The sequence below is a fragment of the Giraffa tippelskirchi genome, chromosome 11 (assembly GCF_054371585.1).
Source record: "Giraffa tippelskirchi isolate mGirTip1 chromosome 11, T2T-mGirTip1v1.2.pri, whole genome shotgun sequence".
Taxonomy (NCBI): domain Eukaryota; kingdom Metazoa; phylum Chordata; class Mammalia; order Artiodactyla; family Giraffidae; genus Giraffa; species Giraffa tippelskirchi.
Window position 1 is genome coordinate 103,956,762 of NC_137285.1, and position 19,528 is coordinate 103,976,289.

At 43.7% G+C, this 19,528-nt stretch overlaps 1 protein-coding gene across 5 annotated transcripts in view; it reads left to right on the forward strand.

Moving 5' to 3' along the window:
* The first annotated feature begins 1,594 nt into the window (after positions 1 to 1,594).
* KMT2A (lysine methyltransferase 2A) overlaps positions 1,595 to 19,528 on the forward strand; it is a 73,960-nt gene continuing 56,026 nt past the window's right edge. For 3 of the 5 annotated variants that reach the window (XM_081541106.1, XM_081541108.1, XM_081541107.1), the window contains exon 1: positions 1,595 to 2,048. In XM_081541106.1, the coding sequence (XP_081397232.1) occupies positions 1,611 to 2,048 (438 nt within the window). In that variant the 5' untranslated portion in view covers positions 1,595 to 1,610. Of the gene's footprint in view, positions 2,049 to 4,140; positions 4,240 to 19,528 lie in introns of all 5 variants that reach the window. The other 2 variants (XM_081541104.1, XM_081541105.1) reach the window with 1 other exon arrangement.

Sequence of the window (19,528 nt, forward strand, 5' to 3'; positions counted from 1 at the left end):
TGGAGGGACGTAGGTTTTCAGCACCAGGAGGCCGTGGACCTTCTCTAGAGGCGTGCAGAGCACCCTCCAGAGGGCCAGAGCTGATTGCAACCTGCTCACCACGACCCTCCCCCTCCTCCCCAAATTCGCCGCCCCAGGCTGTTATATTACTGGCCCGGCGCCGTACGGGTGCGGGAGTCCAGGAAGGCTGCGTGACCTTCCAGCGAACTCCACCTCGGCCGGGGGGTTGGCGGGGGGATGGAGGCTGCCCCGGGGCCTGCAGGCTGTGTATCGATCCCCCAGCCTCAGCCAACGCAAGTTCTCCCAGTACAAACCCCTCCCTCCTTTCTGTGCTTTCCCAGCCTCGCAGGCTTCTAACGCCTAGCTTGAGGCGCCCTCCCCTCTTTCCCGCAATGAAGTAAACGGGGTGGATATGCATCCCCCGCCCTAACCCTCCTCCTTCCCCCTCCCCCCTCTGCCCACTAACCCCGCGCACAGAGCTCGCCGCCGGCGGGCCCCTTTCCACCCAGTGTATCATAATGCCCAACGCTCTTCTCCTCCCCCTCTCTTAATCAGAAACGTGCTGGCGAGCCCCCCTCCCTCCGCGTGCATATATTAGGGTCTGCTTTGCATGCGGCGGCAGGCAGAGAACGGAGGAAGAAGGGGGGGCGCTTTTGCCCGCCTCTTCCCTCCAGGCCCCGTTAGCCACCCAGTTTCAGCTTCGTTGTAACGCCGCCTCAATAGCGGAGCACGCCGGGGCCTCAGTGCCCGGGCCGGAGAAACAGTCCAACTCCCTGCAGAAGGGTACCAAAACCAGACGTTCCCCAGCCCCGAGTGCACAGTAAGAAGAGGAGGTGGCGGGAGCCCGAGCCACTCGGTGTACGCATTTTGGAGAGAGCTCCAGCATGAAAATGGGAGGGGCTCTTTTTTTTTTTTTAAAGCGCATTCACTAAGGGCCTTCCTATTTTGCATAGAGTAAACTGGGCAACAATTCCGTCTTGCCTGTAGCACAATAAGGGCTCTTTTATTCTAGAAGCGTTAAATCCGGGCTAACCCATCTCGCATCCGTGCCTCGAGGCGGAGAAGGCGCACTCGCCCCCGACCCGGCAGCCGCGTTAGACTGGAAGCGGCTCTCCCGGGCGGCTCGATTCCCAGCGCATCCCGGGAACGTGTGTAATCGGCCTCTCGGCTCTCGAGGCTGCGGGCGGCGGGGCTCCCTCCGCCTCCATCCTCCCCGTAGCCCTCGCCCCTCCCCCTCTCCCCGGAACCCGCGCTCCGCGTCGGGCTCCTGGGCTTCCTTCCCCCCGCCTTCTCCCGAGTCTGCCGCTCCCGGAGGGCGGGGCACGCAGTTATCCAGGTTACGGGGCAGGCGGGCGGGCGGCAGGCTGCGGCCCGGGCCTCGGGATGGCGTAGCGGCGGCCCGGCGTCGGCAGGGCGGGCCTGAGCCCGCTATACAGCTCGCTGGGCCGGGTGGCGCGGCCCGGCGCTCGGCATAACGGCGGCGGCCTGCTGGCGGCCGGGCGGCGCCGGGCGGCCCAGGCAGGTTCCGGGGCCCGCGGCCCCCCCCTCCGCCTCCCCGCCCCCCTGTGTTGTCGCCTCTCCCTCTCGCTGCTTCACTTCACGGGGCGAACATGGCGCACAGCTGTCGGTGGCGCTTCCCCGCCCGACCCGGGACCACCGGGGGCGGCGGCGGCGGGGGGCGCCGGGGCCTAGGGGGCGCCCCGCGGCAACGCGTCCCGGCCCTGCTGCTTCCCCCCGGGCCCCCGGTCGGCGGCGGCGGCCCCGGGGCGCCCCCCTCCCCCCCGGCTGTGGCGGCCGCGGCGGCGGCGGCGGCGGCGGGAAGCGGCGGGGCCGGGGTTCCAGGGGGAGCGGCCGCCGCCTCAGCAGCCTCCTCGTCGTCCGCCTCGTCTTCGTCTTCGTCATCGTCCTCAGCCTCCTCCGGGCCGGCCCTGCTCCGGGTGGGCCCGGGCTTCGACGCGGCGCTGCAGGTCTCGGCCGCCATCGGCACCAACCTGCGCCGGTTCCGGGCCGTGTTTGGGGAGAGCGGCGGGGGAGGCGGCAGCGGAGAGGTAAGGGGGCGAGGAACCCCCCAGGTCCGGGGTCTCGACCCTCTGCGGAGCCCCCCTCCCCTCCCCCATCCGGGATTGTGGAGCATCCCAATTCGGGGACCATCCCGGGGTCCCTGACCTGGGGCAGACGGCCCTCCCATCTCGGGTCCCCCATACCGGGGTGCAGACCCCCAGGCGCCCCCATCCCGGGGTTCGGACCCATCTGGCCGAGGGCCTTTGCCCCCGACCCTCCTTGCCCTGACCCTTCCTCAAATCCTTTGGCACAGACCCCTCTCCCGGGTTTCCCATCCCGGGACTGAACCCCTCCTCCCTTTCACAGATTACCTCATCCGAGCAAGATTCCTCCCTCCCTCCCTTCCTAGAGACTTGATCCCGCCACATCCCCGCCTCCCTCTCTGGGCAGATGTTTTACTCCTGGGGCAGTTTTCCTCTCGGGCATCTCTCGGGTGATGGCCTCATCCAAAGCCACGTTCTTCTCCCACCCTTAGGGATCGGTGTCCCTTCCAGCACCTTGCTTCCGAAGACCTGGTGAACCCTCGCCCGGTCCCCGGGCCAGGTCCCTACACCAGCAGCCACTCCCCCTTCCCTCACCTCCACCGGCGCCCCCCCTACCCCCAGCAGAGAGGTCCTCCCGTCATCCCGCCCTACCCCACTAGGAATAAGCTACTTTCCTCTCCACCTTTCTCCCTTCGCCTCCTTTCCCTCTGAAGATAACGGTGGTCTCTTCGTGCAGCAGTCTGTTTCCCCCCATCTTACAGAGCTGCAGTTTCTAGCCTACGGGTAGCAGGGGTTTACACTACCTTCACTCCACCCTTTCCCTCCTTTAGAATGAAGGATCAGCGGCATCTTTGCGGGGGGAAAACAGTCCACTGTCCCTCCGGCTCAGAGAAGAGCAGCTCTCCACCGTTTCCCCTGGAGAGGAGGCAGGCTTTCCCCTCCAGCTCTGGCGAAGGGGGCCCCCGTGAGGGGAGGTGTTTGTGGGGGACTTGGGCAGCATCCTCCCAGGGGAAGCAGCTGCTGCTCTCCTACCCCACCCACTGTGCCTGAGAGCAGGCAGTCTCCAGTCCTAGCTCCCTCCCGCCCCTCTCCTTTTCTCCGTCTTTTCATTATTGATCCACCTTTTCCTAGGCCAATCCTGGGGCTTGGAAGGGGTGGGGGAAGCAGGGTTGGGGTGAGGAGAGTAGATAAGGGGCAGTTTTACTGGTGGCTGCTTCTGGTGGAGAGAAAGAGGGTTATGAAGAGCTTATGAAGCAAAGTTATTCCTTAGAAGGAGTTAGGGCTTTCTCTCTGATTTGTTTTAAGGGAGACCCAGGGAGGATGAAGGGTCTCGAGCTTTGCTCCTTCCCCATTAGTACTGGGAGGAGAATGGGGAGGCTTTGATAGGCATTATTCGGCCCCCTTCAGCCAAAAGGAAAGTTGCCCTGGGAAGGGAAGTTGAGTTCAGGTTCAGCCAGTGGCGTTGCGCATTTGTTTTCCATTGGATGCAGAAGGGGGAGTTTGAATTGTAGGGGAAGGGGCAGAATGGCATGGGGGGATGCTAGGAGGAGGAAGAGCAGCTGCTTGGGGCTGAAGCCTAGTGGGTAGGGGGTTGCTGCTCTGGAGTGCTCTTGATTGAAACAGAAAGGGAAAGATAACAACCAGCCGTTTCCTGCGTGCTCTGCCGTTGGTGCACACAAAATATCCTGGGCAAACCCCTGGTCCCCTATTGTGCCCTGCGCCCCTTTAGATCTACGGAAAGTTCCTGGGAAGAAGGGGAGGGAGGAGATCCCAGGGACCCTGGCCCCTCCTTTCAAGGAGCTGGCATTTTTTAGTTGTTAGTCTTCCTGCCTCCTTTTTTAAATCGTTTCTAAGGCAGCATGATGAGACTGACAACAACCCGCCTTCTGACAGAGCAAGGAGGACATGATGGGGGCGTGTTCCTTGCTCTGTAGCTAGCTGCAGCGTCCCTCTTCCCTGCCTCTCTCTGCTCTCTCTCCACCTCCTTTTCCCAGCCTTCAGAAGGCAGCTGCAGTCAGCAGAGTTGTTTGAGACTATTTATTGGTTGCTGTAGATTATTATTTTTTTTTGAAAGGCCAATTCTGTATTTTTTAAGCTAACAACACAGATCCCATGTAGTTGGAGAACCAAAGGCCTCATACATGACAAAAAGACTGAACCGTTCAGGTTACTTGCATGGAGTTGGTGCTTAAATGTGAGTTGATTTTGCTTTTTTAAAAGATACAGCAGCAAAAAAAAAAAAATAGACTTACTGACATTTCATTTACCTGCTTATTTTCAAAACTGAGACTTGCCTGGGTATATGTAGAATTTTAGCCCATGTATACTTGAGTATAATAACGTCTCTATTAGGAGAAGTTAGTCTATTTTTAAGGGGATCCTGAGAAGCATTTTCTTCTTGTTTAGCATGCTTGTATATTTTGTATTGAAGGACCAAGTGCTTGTTCACATTCCAAATGTTGTTATCACATATTCAAAAGCAAAGTTTTATGCTGACAGCTTCCAAGCATAGCTTTTCAAGAGACTGGTTAGAAAGAGAGCCACCTGGATTCAGGGACCTAATGTCTGGGCACCAGAATATTTTATCTGTTGGTCTTTGACAAATCACCTTTAAAGTTTTAATCAGGTGCTAACATTTTCTTATCCACTGGCATTATTTTGTTTAGCATTAGTACATAGTGTAAAGCCTGTCAAGGAGTTGCAGTAATTTCAACTAAGAGCATATTAATACTTTTTTTTTCTTTAAGATTTTTGCGTGAACAGTAGTTGCTACTTCAGTATGAGAAGAGTGGTTGACTCCTTACGTTAAACTTCAGTATTTTTTCTGAATTCGGCTAGAATGAACTGTTGTTCCATTGGTAAGCCTTTCATGTGGTAGTTTGAGTTAATCTAGGATGGGTTAATGGTATATGTTCATGAGTACTCACCCATGGTATGGTTTAGTACTAAACCAAAGTGATTACATCCTTGGACCTGGTTGTTTTCAGTGTAGAAACCAAGCGTGTTGTTACAGAGTCTTACAAATCAATGATAAAAGTTCCAAAAAGGAGGTTTAGGGTTTCTCTGGACTAACATGGAGTTCTAAAGATTGTTTCTCAGAAGTTGCTCACAGATCTGTATCAAGCCTTGTCTGGTTCATGAAGGGGTAGTTTGTGATCCAGAATGATTCTGGCCTCTTTATATTCTGGTTTGCTTTAAGCGAATAATGACTATAATTTCTCCATAACAAAAGCATACTTATTGAACTGCTAAGTTCAAGTGGTTGAAAGATGACAGAACTTCCAGGTCAGTTCCCTCCTTCAAGTCCTTTAGTTGCAGAAGATTTGTCCCTTACTGCCACACATTCTGAACTTCCCTTGGGATTGAATCTCTCTCTGAGTAATAACTACATGTAAGAGTTCTTCATGATCAAATTTTGTCAGATGAGATTATTTTTTTAAAAAATCTACGTAGGTGTTGCTGGTCTCCTGTTGGGGCTTTCTTTGTCACAATTATGAAGTAGAATTAATTTGAGTTTTATTTGATTGTACACTGTAAGAAATCAAAACAGTCTGCTTTTTTGCCTTCCCTCTGCCCTGCATGGTGTCAGGGTCCTACTTTTTGAGGATTGTCTCAGGTGGTATTTATGTGAGTCTACTTTGCCATCTAAATATACATAGTTCAGCATCCTCTCTGTTGATTAGAATTGGGACTGTTTTAATATGAATCCCAGAATGGTCTACTTATCAGCATGTAGTCTTTGTTTATTACTTTCATATTCCAGTTACTGTTCATACCACCTCACAAAAGGTTAAAAGCAGTATTTTCATTCTGATTGAACATGGCAGACTTTGATTAGCTATAAATGGAAACTGAATCACAACATTGTTATGTATTTGTCTTTATACTTGAAATGGCAGTTTAGTTCAGGTAGCCCCAGGTCGACTCTTGAGTGGGGATTAGAAAAGATGGTAGTTCTGGAGTGGGAGAGCATCTGTGATTTTTTTTTTTTAATGGTCACTGGGCATATGTGCCAAGAGTGGGAGTTGCTCTTTCATTGCCCTCACAGCTAATCCTGAGCTCGGCAGAAGGAAAGTGAAACGGAGAACAAGTGGGCTGGAAGAAGCCCCTCCGAGTGGAAGTCAGTAGACATGACTTGAGTCCTCGTACTCATCTGTTTCACTCACCAGTCTGGACAATTTCACTTTTAACCTGAAACTTCCGATCTGTAAAATGAGAAGGTTGGGCCAATGTCAGTTCAGGAATCTTTTCTGCTCCAGTATTCTCATTCCTGTCTGTTATATTAATTATTTTCTCAGGTCAGAACTTATTCTTAATTTTTTTAAAGAGTCAGAGTCAGTGAACCTGTTTGGTAATTTTTAATATCAGAGTGTACATTAGCCCATTTAACTGCCATTATTATTGGGAAGAGAAATTTGAACTCGGTAGGAAAGTTTTCTTTGTATGGACAAAACGTAAGAACTCTATGGGAAAAGTTCTTAGCTGAAGTTGACCAATTTCATTTATAAGAAAACTGAAGATACAATTTTAAGTATAACTCATTATCTGGTATTTAGACGCCCTCTTGTTTGGCTAAATTTGTTTCTATGTTTTCAATATTGTTGATTCTTGACTGTCGGAAAAGAAATTATTTCCAGCCTAGGTGGTATATTCCTTTAGGTGTATAAGCTTTTAAATGGGAAAAAACACCCAAGACACTAATGTATTTGTAAGTCCAAAGTGATGGTACATACCCACATTGCAGGGAGTAGTTGTTAATAGGCTCAGAAACATACTCTGGTTTTTACTGAGCATCCCAAATGCAATCTTGAGAACTTTTCTTCATCTCTTACTGAAAGGCATATCACTTGTTTCCACCTTTGCTTTCCATCTAATTATCATAAGGCACTTGCTCTTGTAGGAAATTGTTGGGTCACAAAATAGTGATTGATCTTGATTGGAAGTTGAGAAAACACTCATCTTGACTCCCCTCCCATCTCTGCTCACCTGGGATCTGGCCTTCCACAGAACAGCTGTGCAGACTTACTACCCACTGCCTTCCTTGCCCTGTGGCTAAAGGGGGTGGTAACACTGCTATGCTTGCTCTGAGGCATAACAGACTGCACTGCCTCTCTCTCCTTTGGAGACTCACTGTTTTAATTGTAGGTCTCCTAATTAAGATCTCTTTGTGCCTGCCCACATTCCACTAGTGTTGGCACAGAACTTCAGCTTCCTTCTAGCACTTAACTGAAGGCCTTCAGTCAGGCCTTTTGTGAACATCTTGTCTCTTTCCATTCTTCCTCTGCCAAGGTGGAGAGCCCAGTGGCAGAGACCTGTGAGACTGGGGGAAGCTTTGTGACTGTCACTACTTTGGGAGGAATTTATTCTTGGATTGCTGGGATGGGACCTTCTTTTGTTTGCATATGTTATTTTCAGGAATTAAGAAAGGTTAAATTACTAATGAGTCAGACATGCGATACCTACATTTAAGTCAGATTCTTAACCCTGTAGGCACTAGTAGGAAGGAGGAAGCTAAAGCGTTTACTATTAAAAATTATTTGTTTGGGTCTTATCTACACTGATTTAAAGCTTGGTGAACAAAATCTTATGGAGTAAATCACGGACTTGGGCTTTCTCTGGTTTCGAAGATGATCAATCAAATGAAATGATTGATTAAATTGTATCAGATTTTTAAAAAAATACTTATTTTTATTTATTTATTTGGTTGCTCCAGGTTTTAGTTGCAGCACATGGGATTTTTAGTTGCTGCATGTGGGATCTAGTCCCTGACCAGGAATCGAAGCCAGACTCCCTGCATTGGGAGCTCTGAGTCTTAACCGCTGGACTACCAGGGAAGCCCACTGTATCAGATTTTAAAACATGGAGTTAACTTTGATATTTGAATTAACTTTTTTGGTTAGAGAAGATTTCCGGAAGGTATTGAAATTGTTAATTAAGAATACTCTCGTAAGTCTCCAGTATTTCTTGAGAAGATCAGGAATTGGCTAGTCTTCTAGAGTAATTTCAGAATAAGGGAAAGTAATTTTTCTGGAAAATGTAGTCTTACTCTAGTTCCCACTGTGTAAGTGCTCACAATACAGTCCTTTATATGTGGCATGTTAGAGGAACTGCAGTCTTTATGAAGAAAAAGGAATCTTGAATCCTTCACCTGGATCCAGATGGTTTCATTGATCACATCAGTATAAGACGGACAAAAGGCTACTTTTTTGTTGTTGTTATTGTCATTTCCTTGGTTGTGAAGAAAGCCTGAAAGAAGGAAGTCCGGGATCTTTATGGCATGCATGAAATGAAGCTGGAGGCCTGTACTCTTATACCTGAGTGGGTGGTTTTTATGGCCTAATTCTCTAATTGCTGGCATTTATGACAGTGTGGATGCAACTGGCTCTTGTGGCTGAGGTGGGTTATGTTGGGAATAGGGAGAAAAAAGGGGTCCATTTGTTAGCCTTTTCATTTTCCCCCTCAGTAAGTTCTCTGAGAAAGCCCTGAGGAAATACAGAGACACTTGGACTGAGGGAATGACATCCCATAAAATGGTTCTTTACGTTTTTAAAAAGGATGAGCTGCTTTTCTTGACCTATCCAAAGAAATCCATACCACCACTGTTAAATATTTCAGTGAGCTTTGTACCTTGTCAAATTACACTCCAGGGGAAGCCAACCAGGAGAAGGTTGGAGGCACTGCCAGGCGTTTGCTTTTAAAAACCAAGATATTTGAAAGAATTTTGTTGGGTGAATTTTATTGTAGTTGTTTTGGATGATATAAATCCTCTTGTAAGCTTAGTATGAAACTTCTTAGAGGCCAAACTTGGTTTAATTTTTTAGATGTTGAATATAACTATTCTAATGTGTTTTAGTTTTAAGGAAACAGTTAAAGATATAAATGGAAGAGTTAGTTGGCAGTTTTTCTGTGCTGTGTATGAAAATTCCCCTTTCTTTGAAATGAGTAGTTGTTTTTCTATTTGACAAATAGACTGAAGGGATTTCCCCAGCTATTTTACCTTTAATTATCACTACAGCAATGCCTTGTGTGGCACCAGTGGGTAGGATCTATTCAATTGGCATTTATTTCTGGAGTTGGAGTTTTTTCCCCATATATTTTATCTGTTTTCTTGCATTTCTTTTTTCGTGTTTGGTTGGAATATTTGAGTGTAGATGTTTCGATGTCTTTCAGCAGTAAGAGCTATGAACCTTTCTAACATTTGGACTGTTTCAGAGAGATCCAACCCTTACAATCCACACTTTGCTGAAGCATCGTTGTTTCATTCTCATTTTACAGCATCAAAGTAATTGTGGCTTTCTGTCTTGAATTAGGGGAATAATATTACTTGTAAGGAGTGTTTTTAGAGAAACTTTTTTTTAATGAAGCTCTCCTTTGTACTCTCTGTTCTAAAAACTGGGGAGTAGTTACACATATCTGTAATAAATATCTACACCTTGAGGAATAAATATTTACACATGCTTGTATTCAACCTCTGTCCATCCATGATTATTGACAGATTTTTTAGATCAAACACAAACATACAACATTGTCCCTAGATTATTGCCTTTAATTATAAGCAGTAAAACCATGTGGATAGCATCTCTTTAAGCTTAGTTAATGAAGAAATCCTTTTGTAATCTCTCCAGCAAGGATTTTTTATTCATGCATGTATAAATACCTTTACAAAGGAAAGGTAGAATCTCATTATCTAATCTGTAATAGTGTGAGATAGTATAGCACAATAATTAGGAGCTATTATGACCATGAGCTCTGGATTTAGACTGGCTGGGTTCAAATCTTGGCTCAGCCATTTAGTAGCTGAATGACTTTGGAAAACTTCCTTAACCTCTCCATGCTTCAGTTTTTTTCATTTGTAAATTAGTGGTAATTGTGCTTCAGAAGATGATTGTGAGGCTTAATTGAAATTATTATGCATACAAAGTATTTAACACTTTGCCTGGTACATAGCAATCTTTAATTATTGTTAGGACTCAGATTTAAAGGACAGGAGTGCTTCTTTTCCCACCGAGATAACAAGTTCTTACTACTTTGAGGTATACATATATGTGTGTGCACATATATATCTATTTGAGTGCTATAATCTTGACTTTAGAATGTCCTTGCTTTTGGTATAGGTGTCAAGTTCATCACTAAGCTAGGTGGAACCAAACTGAAGCCAGCCACTCATCTTGCTAACAGTGGGTACTATTGGTATCCAACTAGAATATAATTAGAGATAAGGCAAAAAGGCAGGGAAAAAAACAAGACAGTAAATAGGCAGGTAGGTAACCAAGGAAGACAGTGCCTTCATGAGTTGCATAATTATCAGGCCAAGGCAGCTATATTGGGGTTGCTACTCTTGGTCTCTGTAACTGGTATTCCTTATCTTTTCGAGTATGAGTACATGGTGATTTCCTGAAACAACTCAGAGGCTCTTCAGGGTGCTTGGCCCCCAGGTTCAGATTCATTAGTCTATACTTGGTAACTGTTTGACATTTGTTCTCAAGTTTCAGCTTAAGGAGAATAAGTGTAGGCCTATGGAGATCAATGCAACTACAATTTATTTACAGAAGAAATGCTAAGTTGTAGGCTGGAACTTAAACTTGAGACATAAAAATAACCACAAGTAAAATAGTCAAAAAATAAGCTTTAAGAATAGTTAGTAGAGGATAGTATGCTTAAGGAGGAAAAATATAGTTTTATCTCGCTTAAAAAATAGGTTTGCTAAAATACCTGATATACAATATTTTTTACAGATAAAAAAACAAGGTGCAGACATGTTAAATAGATTTCCTTAAGTCTTGTTGCTAGTAAGTGACAGAATGAAAATCGCTCAGTCATGTCCGACTCTTTGCGACCCCATGGACTCTCCAGGCCACAATACTAGAGTGGGTAGTCTTTCCCTTCTCCAGGGGATCTTCCCAACCCAGGGATTGAACCCAGGTCTCCCACATTGCAGGTGGCTTCTTTACCAGCTGAGCCACCAGGGAGGCTCATAAGTGATGGAGCTAGAATTCAAATCCAGACCTGTAACTATTTGAAGGCTCATTCATGCTCTTTGCACTGTGCTACCTTCTGTCCCTTTCTCTTCCCACCCCATCCAGTCAATTTCTGGGGCTTGTCTATTATACTGTTGTAGTGTTTCTTTAATCTGTCCCTGTTTTTTTCTGTTTTTATCGTCCTACTTTAAATTTCCATTACCTTTGCATGGATTATAATCATAATCTCCTAACCAGTCTTTCTGCTTTCCTTTTCACTGTATATACAGTGTTGCCAGTGGTTTTCTTAAGTACAGATCTGATTCTGTCACTTTATTTCTAAAACTCTTTGACTTCTCACTAAATGTAAAATAAGATTTAAAATTCCCAGCCTTTCATAATCTAGCTGGCCTACATTTCTACATTTTGAACATTATCTCCTGAACACACATTTTCACCTAATGTGCTTCAGCCATATTGAACTACCAGTCTGTTAGATGTTCTCCACAGTGTGTGTATACCTGCCTTTATACCTTTGCTAATGCCTCTCCTTTGCCTTAAAGTGTTTTCCCATCTTGACCTGCCTCTGACTTATTCATCTCTCATGGCTCAGTTCAGATCCCACTCTTGATGAAGCATTCAAGATACCACTACTGTCTGAAATTCAGCTTTTCCTTTTCTGTTTTCTTACTGTTCTTTATCCTACCCTTAAAGAATTCACTCCAGGATACTTTCTGTTTTACATACTTTTGATTGTGTCTGTCTTTCCCCCATTAGATTATGATTTCCTTAAGACATGGACCATTTCTGAGTCATCATTTGTGTTTTATGTTTTTTACAGTGGTGACTTTTCATTTAGAAGGTGACCAGTGAATGTTGAATTGAAAATTTGTTATACATACAACTTCCAGAAAAATTTTGTAAGGATATTCTGCCTAAGGTATTATGTTGTTCAAGACTATTAGCAGGATGATTCTGAAGCTAACTTAAGTACAGCAGAAGAAGGTCTAAGAGCCATCAAAGGACTTTTGTAAAAGTAGTGGTCGGGGCTTTAGAAATGACGTCGAGGAATCTGGATGGGGTGGTATCATCTTTTATATAGATAATGCTGGCACTGGTCACCCCCTTACTGGAGTGTTGTTTCCATTTCTAGGTTCCTCAACTTAAAAGGGATGAGGAGACCTTGGAGACGGTTCCGAGGAGACTCAAAAGATGATTATATGATTGGAAGTCAGTCCTGTGAGGAAAGGTTGGGAGAATGAAAGGTTAAGAGGCAACTTAATAACTCTTCAAAAAACATGAATGGATCCATTATTAGGAATGGTAACCAGCTGTTTTCCAGCTCCACTGATGCTCAAATAAGAGAAAAATAGGTTTAAATTGAAGCAAAGGATAGTTGTGTAAAGAACTTGGCTGCTAATGATAGTTTTTATGATAATGATGGTGAAAAGATTACTGAAATAATTTTATGATCTTCTCTGGAGGTGATTTTAAAGTACAGTCTTACATATGTGTAAAATGACTTCTCAAGCTACCTTCTAACTCTCTGAATCAATAATTTTTTTTTATTCAGATCCTGGAGGGTGTGGATCATGTTCTATACTTTTTAGTATTCCCCAAGGGGTCCTAGGGTCTCCCTGGCTCCCTGAGAAGTATTTTATTTGAATTGTCAGTTTATGGCAATAATTAACTTGCAGTAGCAAGCTCTAGAGAAAGGTCTTTATGAAATGATTTTATAGTGGTTTTATAGGAGAATAAAAACTTGGTAAATGGAGCTAAGAGGGAAATCTTAAAATCAAGAGAAACCAGGGGAGATAGTAGTTCTGGTCTCAATATAGGAAGCAAATATTTATAGCTTTAATATCCATTTTCAGTTGTAGTCTAAAGAGATGTGCTGCAGAATATTCCTTGTTGAGGGTATCACTGCTTGTGGATGCATTATAACAAGTGCTTTGTATATCGTTTCCAGTCTAATAAGGTTGGCTTCATGTGAATGAGGATTACAAAGGCCTCTGACCCTTGGCTTTTGAGGCCAGGAGGAGGGCTTGCATTACTGAGAATGAAACCTTTTTAGATATGTTGGGTTGCAAAAAGCATTTCCGGCACAGTCAGAATGAAAACTGAATTGGGATTATTCATATAGATTACCAAGAGTCTGGGCAGAACTGATATTAACACCAGCTCTTTTTCCTGCTAGCTCTTAGTCCACAACCTTGAGTGGGTTACTGAAGCTTTAGGACTTTGGAATTTAGTACTGGAATTGTGTATAAACTCCTTCTTGTAGGTAAATTGATACTAGGTTTATTTAAGGTTGTCTGGCCTTAAGTGATACAAATGTAATGAGTAGTTTCTAAGTTTCATGTAGAATGCTATCCACTATTAACCAGACCATCTCAAAATGACTGGAGTTCAGAGGTGAAGCTGGATTGTTGCAGGGATTCTGCAAGTGGTGGCAAAGTGAATGGTGGCTTGATTACCGAATTGTAAAATTGATGCCATCTGAGAAACTGGGAATTGGAAATATAAGAGAGTCCTACTTTTCCTGTGGGGTTTCCCTGGTGGCTCAGCGGTAAGAATCTGCCTGCCAGTGCACGAGACTTGGGTTCAATCCCCGGATCGGGAAGATCCCCTGAAGTAGGAAATGGCAACCTGCTCCAGTATTCTTGCCTGGGAAATCCCATGGACAGAAGAGCCTGGCCAACTGTAGTCCACAGGTTTACAAAAGAGTCAGAGATGACGTAGTGACTAAACAACTTTCTCTGTAACTTTTAATTGCTTATCATACAGGTATAAATTAAGAAAGCAAGAGATTACAAAGGCAAAGAATACTTCTCATGATTGTCTATTCTCCTTGAGAGATTCCAGTGTTAGAGTAATAACATACCAGGGGCTTTTTTGTTTTAGTGAGTTAATGCCACATAAACTTTAGTGAGCTTCTCAGAATATGATGATGATGTAGAAGTCAGTCAGTTAGTTTTTTAAGATAACAAGAACACAAAATTTCCAAATTCATACACTGAACATTAATTCTTCAAAAATGTTAGGTCATATTCTGTTGACTGATGTGGTAGCTTTGTTGTTTTGCCAAAGACAATGTTTACTTTTGTGTCTGAATTCACTTTGTTCCTTTAGAAAACTATTTGTAGAGATAACTCTATTTACCTTGAGAGGAAAGAAAGTTGTGAACTCCTCAGTGTTACTTTAGTTGCTATTGGTCATTTGACAGACCAGAAGGAAAGATGCAATCTGACTTTTGCACCAAGATCAGAACAACAAGCTGGAAGAAAAAAAAATTGAAATACTCTAGTAGAAATTTGTAATTGAATGAACATATACCTCAAAATGAAGTTAACTATTGGAAGTTGGCCTGTGGAGGACCAGAACTTCTTGTAATAAAAAGAACCATCTCTGAAAACAGTGTTGGTGTTTGTTTGTTTTAATTTTTCCAGGCTATTCAAGTGAATCTAGTCATTTTGTGGTACTTCCCTGTTAAACAAAGAAGAAACCCTGTCATTGTGTTGATTAATTTAATGTCTACAGTATATCAGTTAAGTGGGCTTTATTTCTTCTACTTCAGCAAGTAGATAAACCAGTTCAGACTTGGAACCTAGAAGTCTGAAAGTCTTTAATTTTTGTTTGTTCTGTTTTGGTTTTTTGTTTTGTTTTTAAAGATCCTGCAAAGTAATTTGGAGCATCGCCAAGAATCTGTATAGCTTACTATCTGATGTAGTGGGTTCATTTTGCCTTTTTTCTTTTTCTTTTTTTTAAAGATGATGAGCTGCTTTATGTTTGCCTCTTTTTCCGGAGCAGGATGGGTGGAGCTCACCTGTCTCTTGTGCTGTTTTGAGCATCTCTGCTTCTTGCTCCTGTTGATAAGGAGTGAGGATAAGGAGACAGTTCTTTCTCTAATTACAAAGTGGGTAGAGTTTGTGTTTTGTAAGTAACAATTGCTAGGTAGAATTGAATTAAATATTTGAGAACGATTTCATTCCTGCGTAGGTGAAAACTTAACCAACTGTTGTTACTGAGGGACAGTGGATTACTGTCTTTGCACTCTTTAATCCTAGGTGACTTTGGGGGGTTCAATATCAGAGAACATATTTAAAACAGTTGAAATCTCTTCCTTTCTATTACACATTCAAACAGCCGTAGTTCTCTTTGATGCGCCAAGAGTCAGAGAGAATCTGGCCTTGGCCCTGCCCCTGCCAATTTGTTGACAAGAGATGATGATGTCAGTTGAATAACTGTATACATCTCTAGGCTGGTTGGATTTCAGAAACCATCTTGGCTTAAGAAGTTTATCTCCTGATATCTGTATATTTGACTATGCTTGAATATTTTATACTTTTTTCTTATAAATTCAGTCAAATTATTTTTAAACTCATATCTGGAAATGATTTACAAGTGTCACTATATAGTTTTCTTTTGTAAATGATGAACAGCTTGCAAAGAGGCTTATCTTCCCCCAATGACATTCATAAACGTAGCACTCTACAAAGTAAGAGATAGCAACTGGAAATCTTAGCTATTTTTCTAAGAATGTCTTATGTACCTGGCAGATGACCAACTGTTGGGGCATTAGCCCTGAATAAGTCCCTTCCTTCATGAAACTTACTATCTAATTCCTCTTTACCGAGTTTGGCTTAAAATACAGCATGAATATAAGTACTAAAATTATAATACCTTGCAAGATTGGATATTGGTCATTTGAAGGTTGAAGCTCTCGAAGCTAGTATTAACAGAATTGTTCTTGGGAGCAATTCAAGTAGTAGTCTTTGTTTACTGATTCTTGAGTGTCAGTTATACCAAGTGTGTTTAATAGCTTTCTTTCCCTTTCCTGTTAAAAGAGAACTTAAGCACATGGGCTTCCCAGGTGGTGAAGTGGTAAAGAATCTGCCTGCCAATTCAGGAGACTCAAGGGATTTGGGTTCAGTCCCTGGGTTGGGAAGATCCCTTGAAGTAGGAAATGCAACCCACTCCAGTATTCTTGCCTGGAAAATTTTATTGACAGAGGAGCCTGGTGGGCTACAGTTCCATGGGGTTGCAAAGAGACATGACTGAGTGAGCGTGCACACACACAATCACTAGCACATCTTTCATTGCCTTCTGCAGCTGAACAAGTGCCACTCTCCACTTGTACCCTGGATTCCATCCCCTCTTATCTACTCAGGGTCATTCCTGCAGTTATCTCCTCCTCTCTCCTCCATCGGCAGTTTCTGCCTCATCAACATATAAAACTGTTTAACTGACTTAAATAGTTCTTTTAAAAAACCATGGGCCCCACATCCTTTCCCAGCCACTACCCAATTTTCTGTTCCCTTTCACAACAAAACTCCTTGAAAGTGCCATGTGTATTTGCAGGTGCCACTTTCTTACCTCTCAGCCACTCCTTGTCCCGTGCAGTTGGGCTTTTATTTATCCTCATGACTCTGTGAAATTGCTCTTATCAAAATCCTTAAGGGCGTCTTTCTTGCCAGATTGAAGAGCTAATTCTCAGTCCTTCTCCTATTCAACTTTGGGCACCTTTTGAACCAGCTGACCACTCCAGTCTTAAAACACTCCTTTCTTGGGTTCTGTCACACCACACTCCTCTATTTTTTTCTTAACTCATCAGTTATTAATTTTCAGTATTCTCTATGGCTTCCTTCCTTTGCTTAACTCGCCTGAATGTTGGAGTCACCTAGGAGTCTGCCTTTGGCCACCTTCTCTATCTGTGCATTTTTCCTAGATGACCTCATCCAGACCTTATCTGTATGCAGAGGACTCCTAAATCTTTGTCTCTAACTGTTGACTACTTCTTGTAGTCCCAGACCTATATTTCCAGCTGCCTGTTTGACACTCCATCTGCATAATAAGAACAATAAGCGTGATTAGCATTTACTGAGTGTTTGTGGTAAGCCAGGCAGTATTCTGAGTGCCTCACAGGTATTATCTCACCTAATCATGCCCACCCGCTGAGCCACTACTATTAGCCATTACTATTAGTAATTAGCCACTACTATTCCCCAGAAGGAAACGGGTATCCATTGAAGTGCTTGGATATCTAGTAGGTATCTTACACTTCCCGTGTCCAGAAAGTCTTGATTTTCTCCTTTCTCCTTGTTTCAGAATGACTCTGCTGTTACCCAGTTGCTCAGGTCTAACATATAGGAGTTATCCTTGATTTCTCCCTATATTCATATTCCAAATAACCCATCAAAAAAATCTGTCTGTATTACCTCCAGAATACCTTAAATCCAACTTCCTCGCATTCATTCTTCCAGCCCAAGAAGTCTTAGCCATTACAATCTTCTGGCTGGACTATTCCCTTATCTCCTTGCTTGTGTTCTTACCTCACTAAAGTTTGTTCTTCACACAGTAACTGTGGATTCCAAATGTAAATCCATCAATTCATACTATTTCCTCCTTTAAACCTATGGGTGTCTCTCCCTCATCTTCCCTCCCCCAACTGCTTGGATAAATCCAGGTTCCTTCCCCTGTCCTGCAAAGCTGTATGTGATCTGGCCTCTGATTGGGTCTGCTTCTCCAGCACCACCTCTTCTCATCTCTCTCACTCTGCTCCACTGCCACACTGGCCTTTTGGTCTGTCATACGTGCCATGCTCTGGGCCTTTGCACTTAACTATCTAGCTACAAAACTATGTCATCTAGATCTTTATACGTCTGTCTTTTTCTCATCATTTAGGTCTAAACCAGGATTCAGCCAGTTTTTTCTGCAAAGAGCTGAATGGTCTCTGTTGCCAGACTCCCCTCTGCTGTTACAGTCTAAAGAACAGCTGTAGACAATACAGAAACTGTGACACAAGGGGCTATGTGCCAATAAAACTTTTATTTGTGCACCATGAAATTTGGATTTTGACTAGACGGATCTTTGTTGGCAAAGTAATGTCTCTGCTTTTTAATAAGCTGTCTAGGTTGGTCATAACTTTTCTCCCAAGGAGTAAGCGTCTTTTAATTTCATGGCTGCAGTCACTATCTGCAGTGATTTTGGAGCCCAAGAAAATAAAGTCTGTCACTCTTTCCACTGTTTCCCCATCTATTTGCCATGAAGTGATGGGACAAGATGCCATGATCTTAGTTTTCTGAATGTTGAGTTTTAAGCCAACTTTTTCACTCTCCTCTTTCGTGTTCATTAAGAGGCTCTTTAGTTCTTCGCTTTCTGCCATAAGGGTGATGTCATCTACATATCTGAGGTTATTGATATTTCTCCTGGCAATCTTGATTCCAGCTTGTGCTTCATCCAGCCCAGTGTTTCTCATGATGTATTCTGCATATAAGTTAAATAAGCAGGGTGACAATATACAGCCTTGACGTACTCCTTTCCCGATTTGTAACCAGTCTGTTGTTCATGTCCAGTTCTAACTGTTGCTTCTTGACCTGCATACAGATTTCTCAGGAGGCAGGTCAGGTGGTCTGGTATTCCCATCTCTTGAAGAATTTTCCACAGTTTGTTGTGATCCACACAGTCAAAGGCTTTGGCATAGTCAATAAAGCAGAAGTAGATGTTTTTCTGGAACTCTTGCTTTTTTGATGATCCAGCAGATGTTGGCAATTTGATCTCTGGTTCCTCTGTCAATCCAACTTGAACATCTGGAAGTTCACAGTTCACATACTGTTGAAGCCTTGCTTGGAAAATTTTGAGCATACTAGCTCAAAATTTACTAGCGTTTGAGATGAGTGTAATTGTGCGGTAGTTTGAGCATTCTTTGGCATTGCCTTTCTTTGGGATTGGAATGAAAACTGACTTTTTCCAGTCCTGTGGCCACTGCTGAGTTTTCCAGATTTGCTGGCATATTGAGTGCAGTACTTTAACAGCATCGTCTTCTAGGATTTGAAATAGCTCGACTGTAATTCCATCACCTCCACTAGCTTTGTTCATAGTGATGCTTCCTAAGGCCCAGTTGACTTCACATTCCAGGATGTCTGGCTCTAGGTGAGTGATCACACCATCGTGATTATCTAGGCCATGAAGATCTTTTCTGTATAGTTCTTCTGTGTGTTCCTGCCACTTCTTCTTAATATCTTCTGCTTCTGTTAGGTCCGTACCATTTCTGTTCTTTATTGTGCCCATCTTTGCATGAAATGTTCCCTTGATATCTTTAATTTTCTTGAAGAGATCTCTAATCTTTCCCATTCTGTTGTTTTCCTCTATTTCTTTGCATTGATCACTGAGGAAGGCTTTCTTTTTTTTAACCATATAAAAAATGTTAAAAACCATCGTTAGTTCGTGGACTGAACAAACCAGGTGGCGGCCAACAGTTTGCCGGTGTTTGGTAAACTATCACTTTAGAAAAGCGTTTCCTGACCGTCCGAGTGAAAATAACTCCCACAGGTAACCCCTCATCAATCTTTAGTGCCCTCGTTTCCTCGTTATATGTTTATTTTCTCAAGGGTCAGAAATTGTGTCAGTTCTTCACCTGTGTATCTTTAGTGTCTAAAACAGTGTTCATTGACAATACATTACTTGCTGGAATGACTGAATACCAATCACATTTGAATTTTAACTGTAGACTGCTATCTGGTCTCC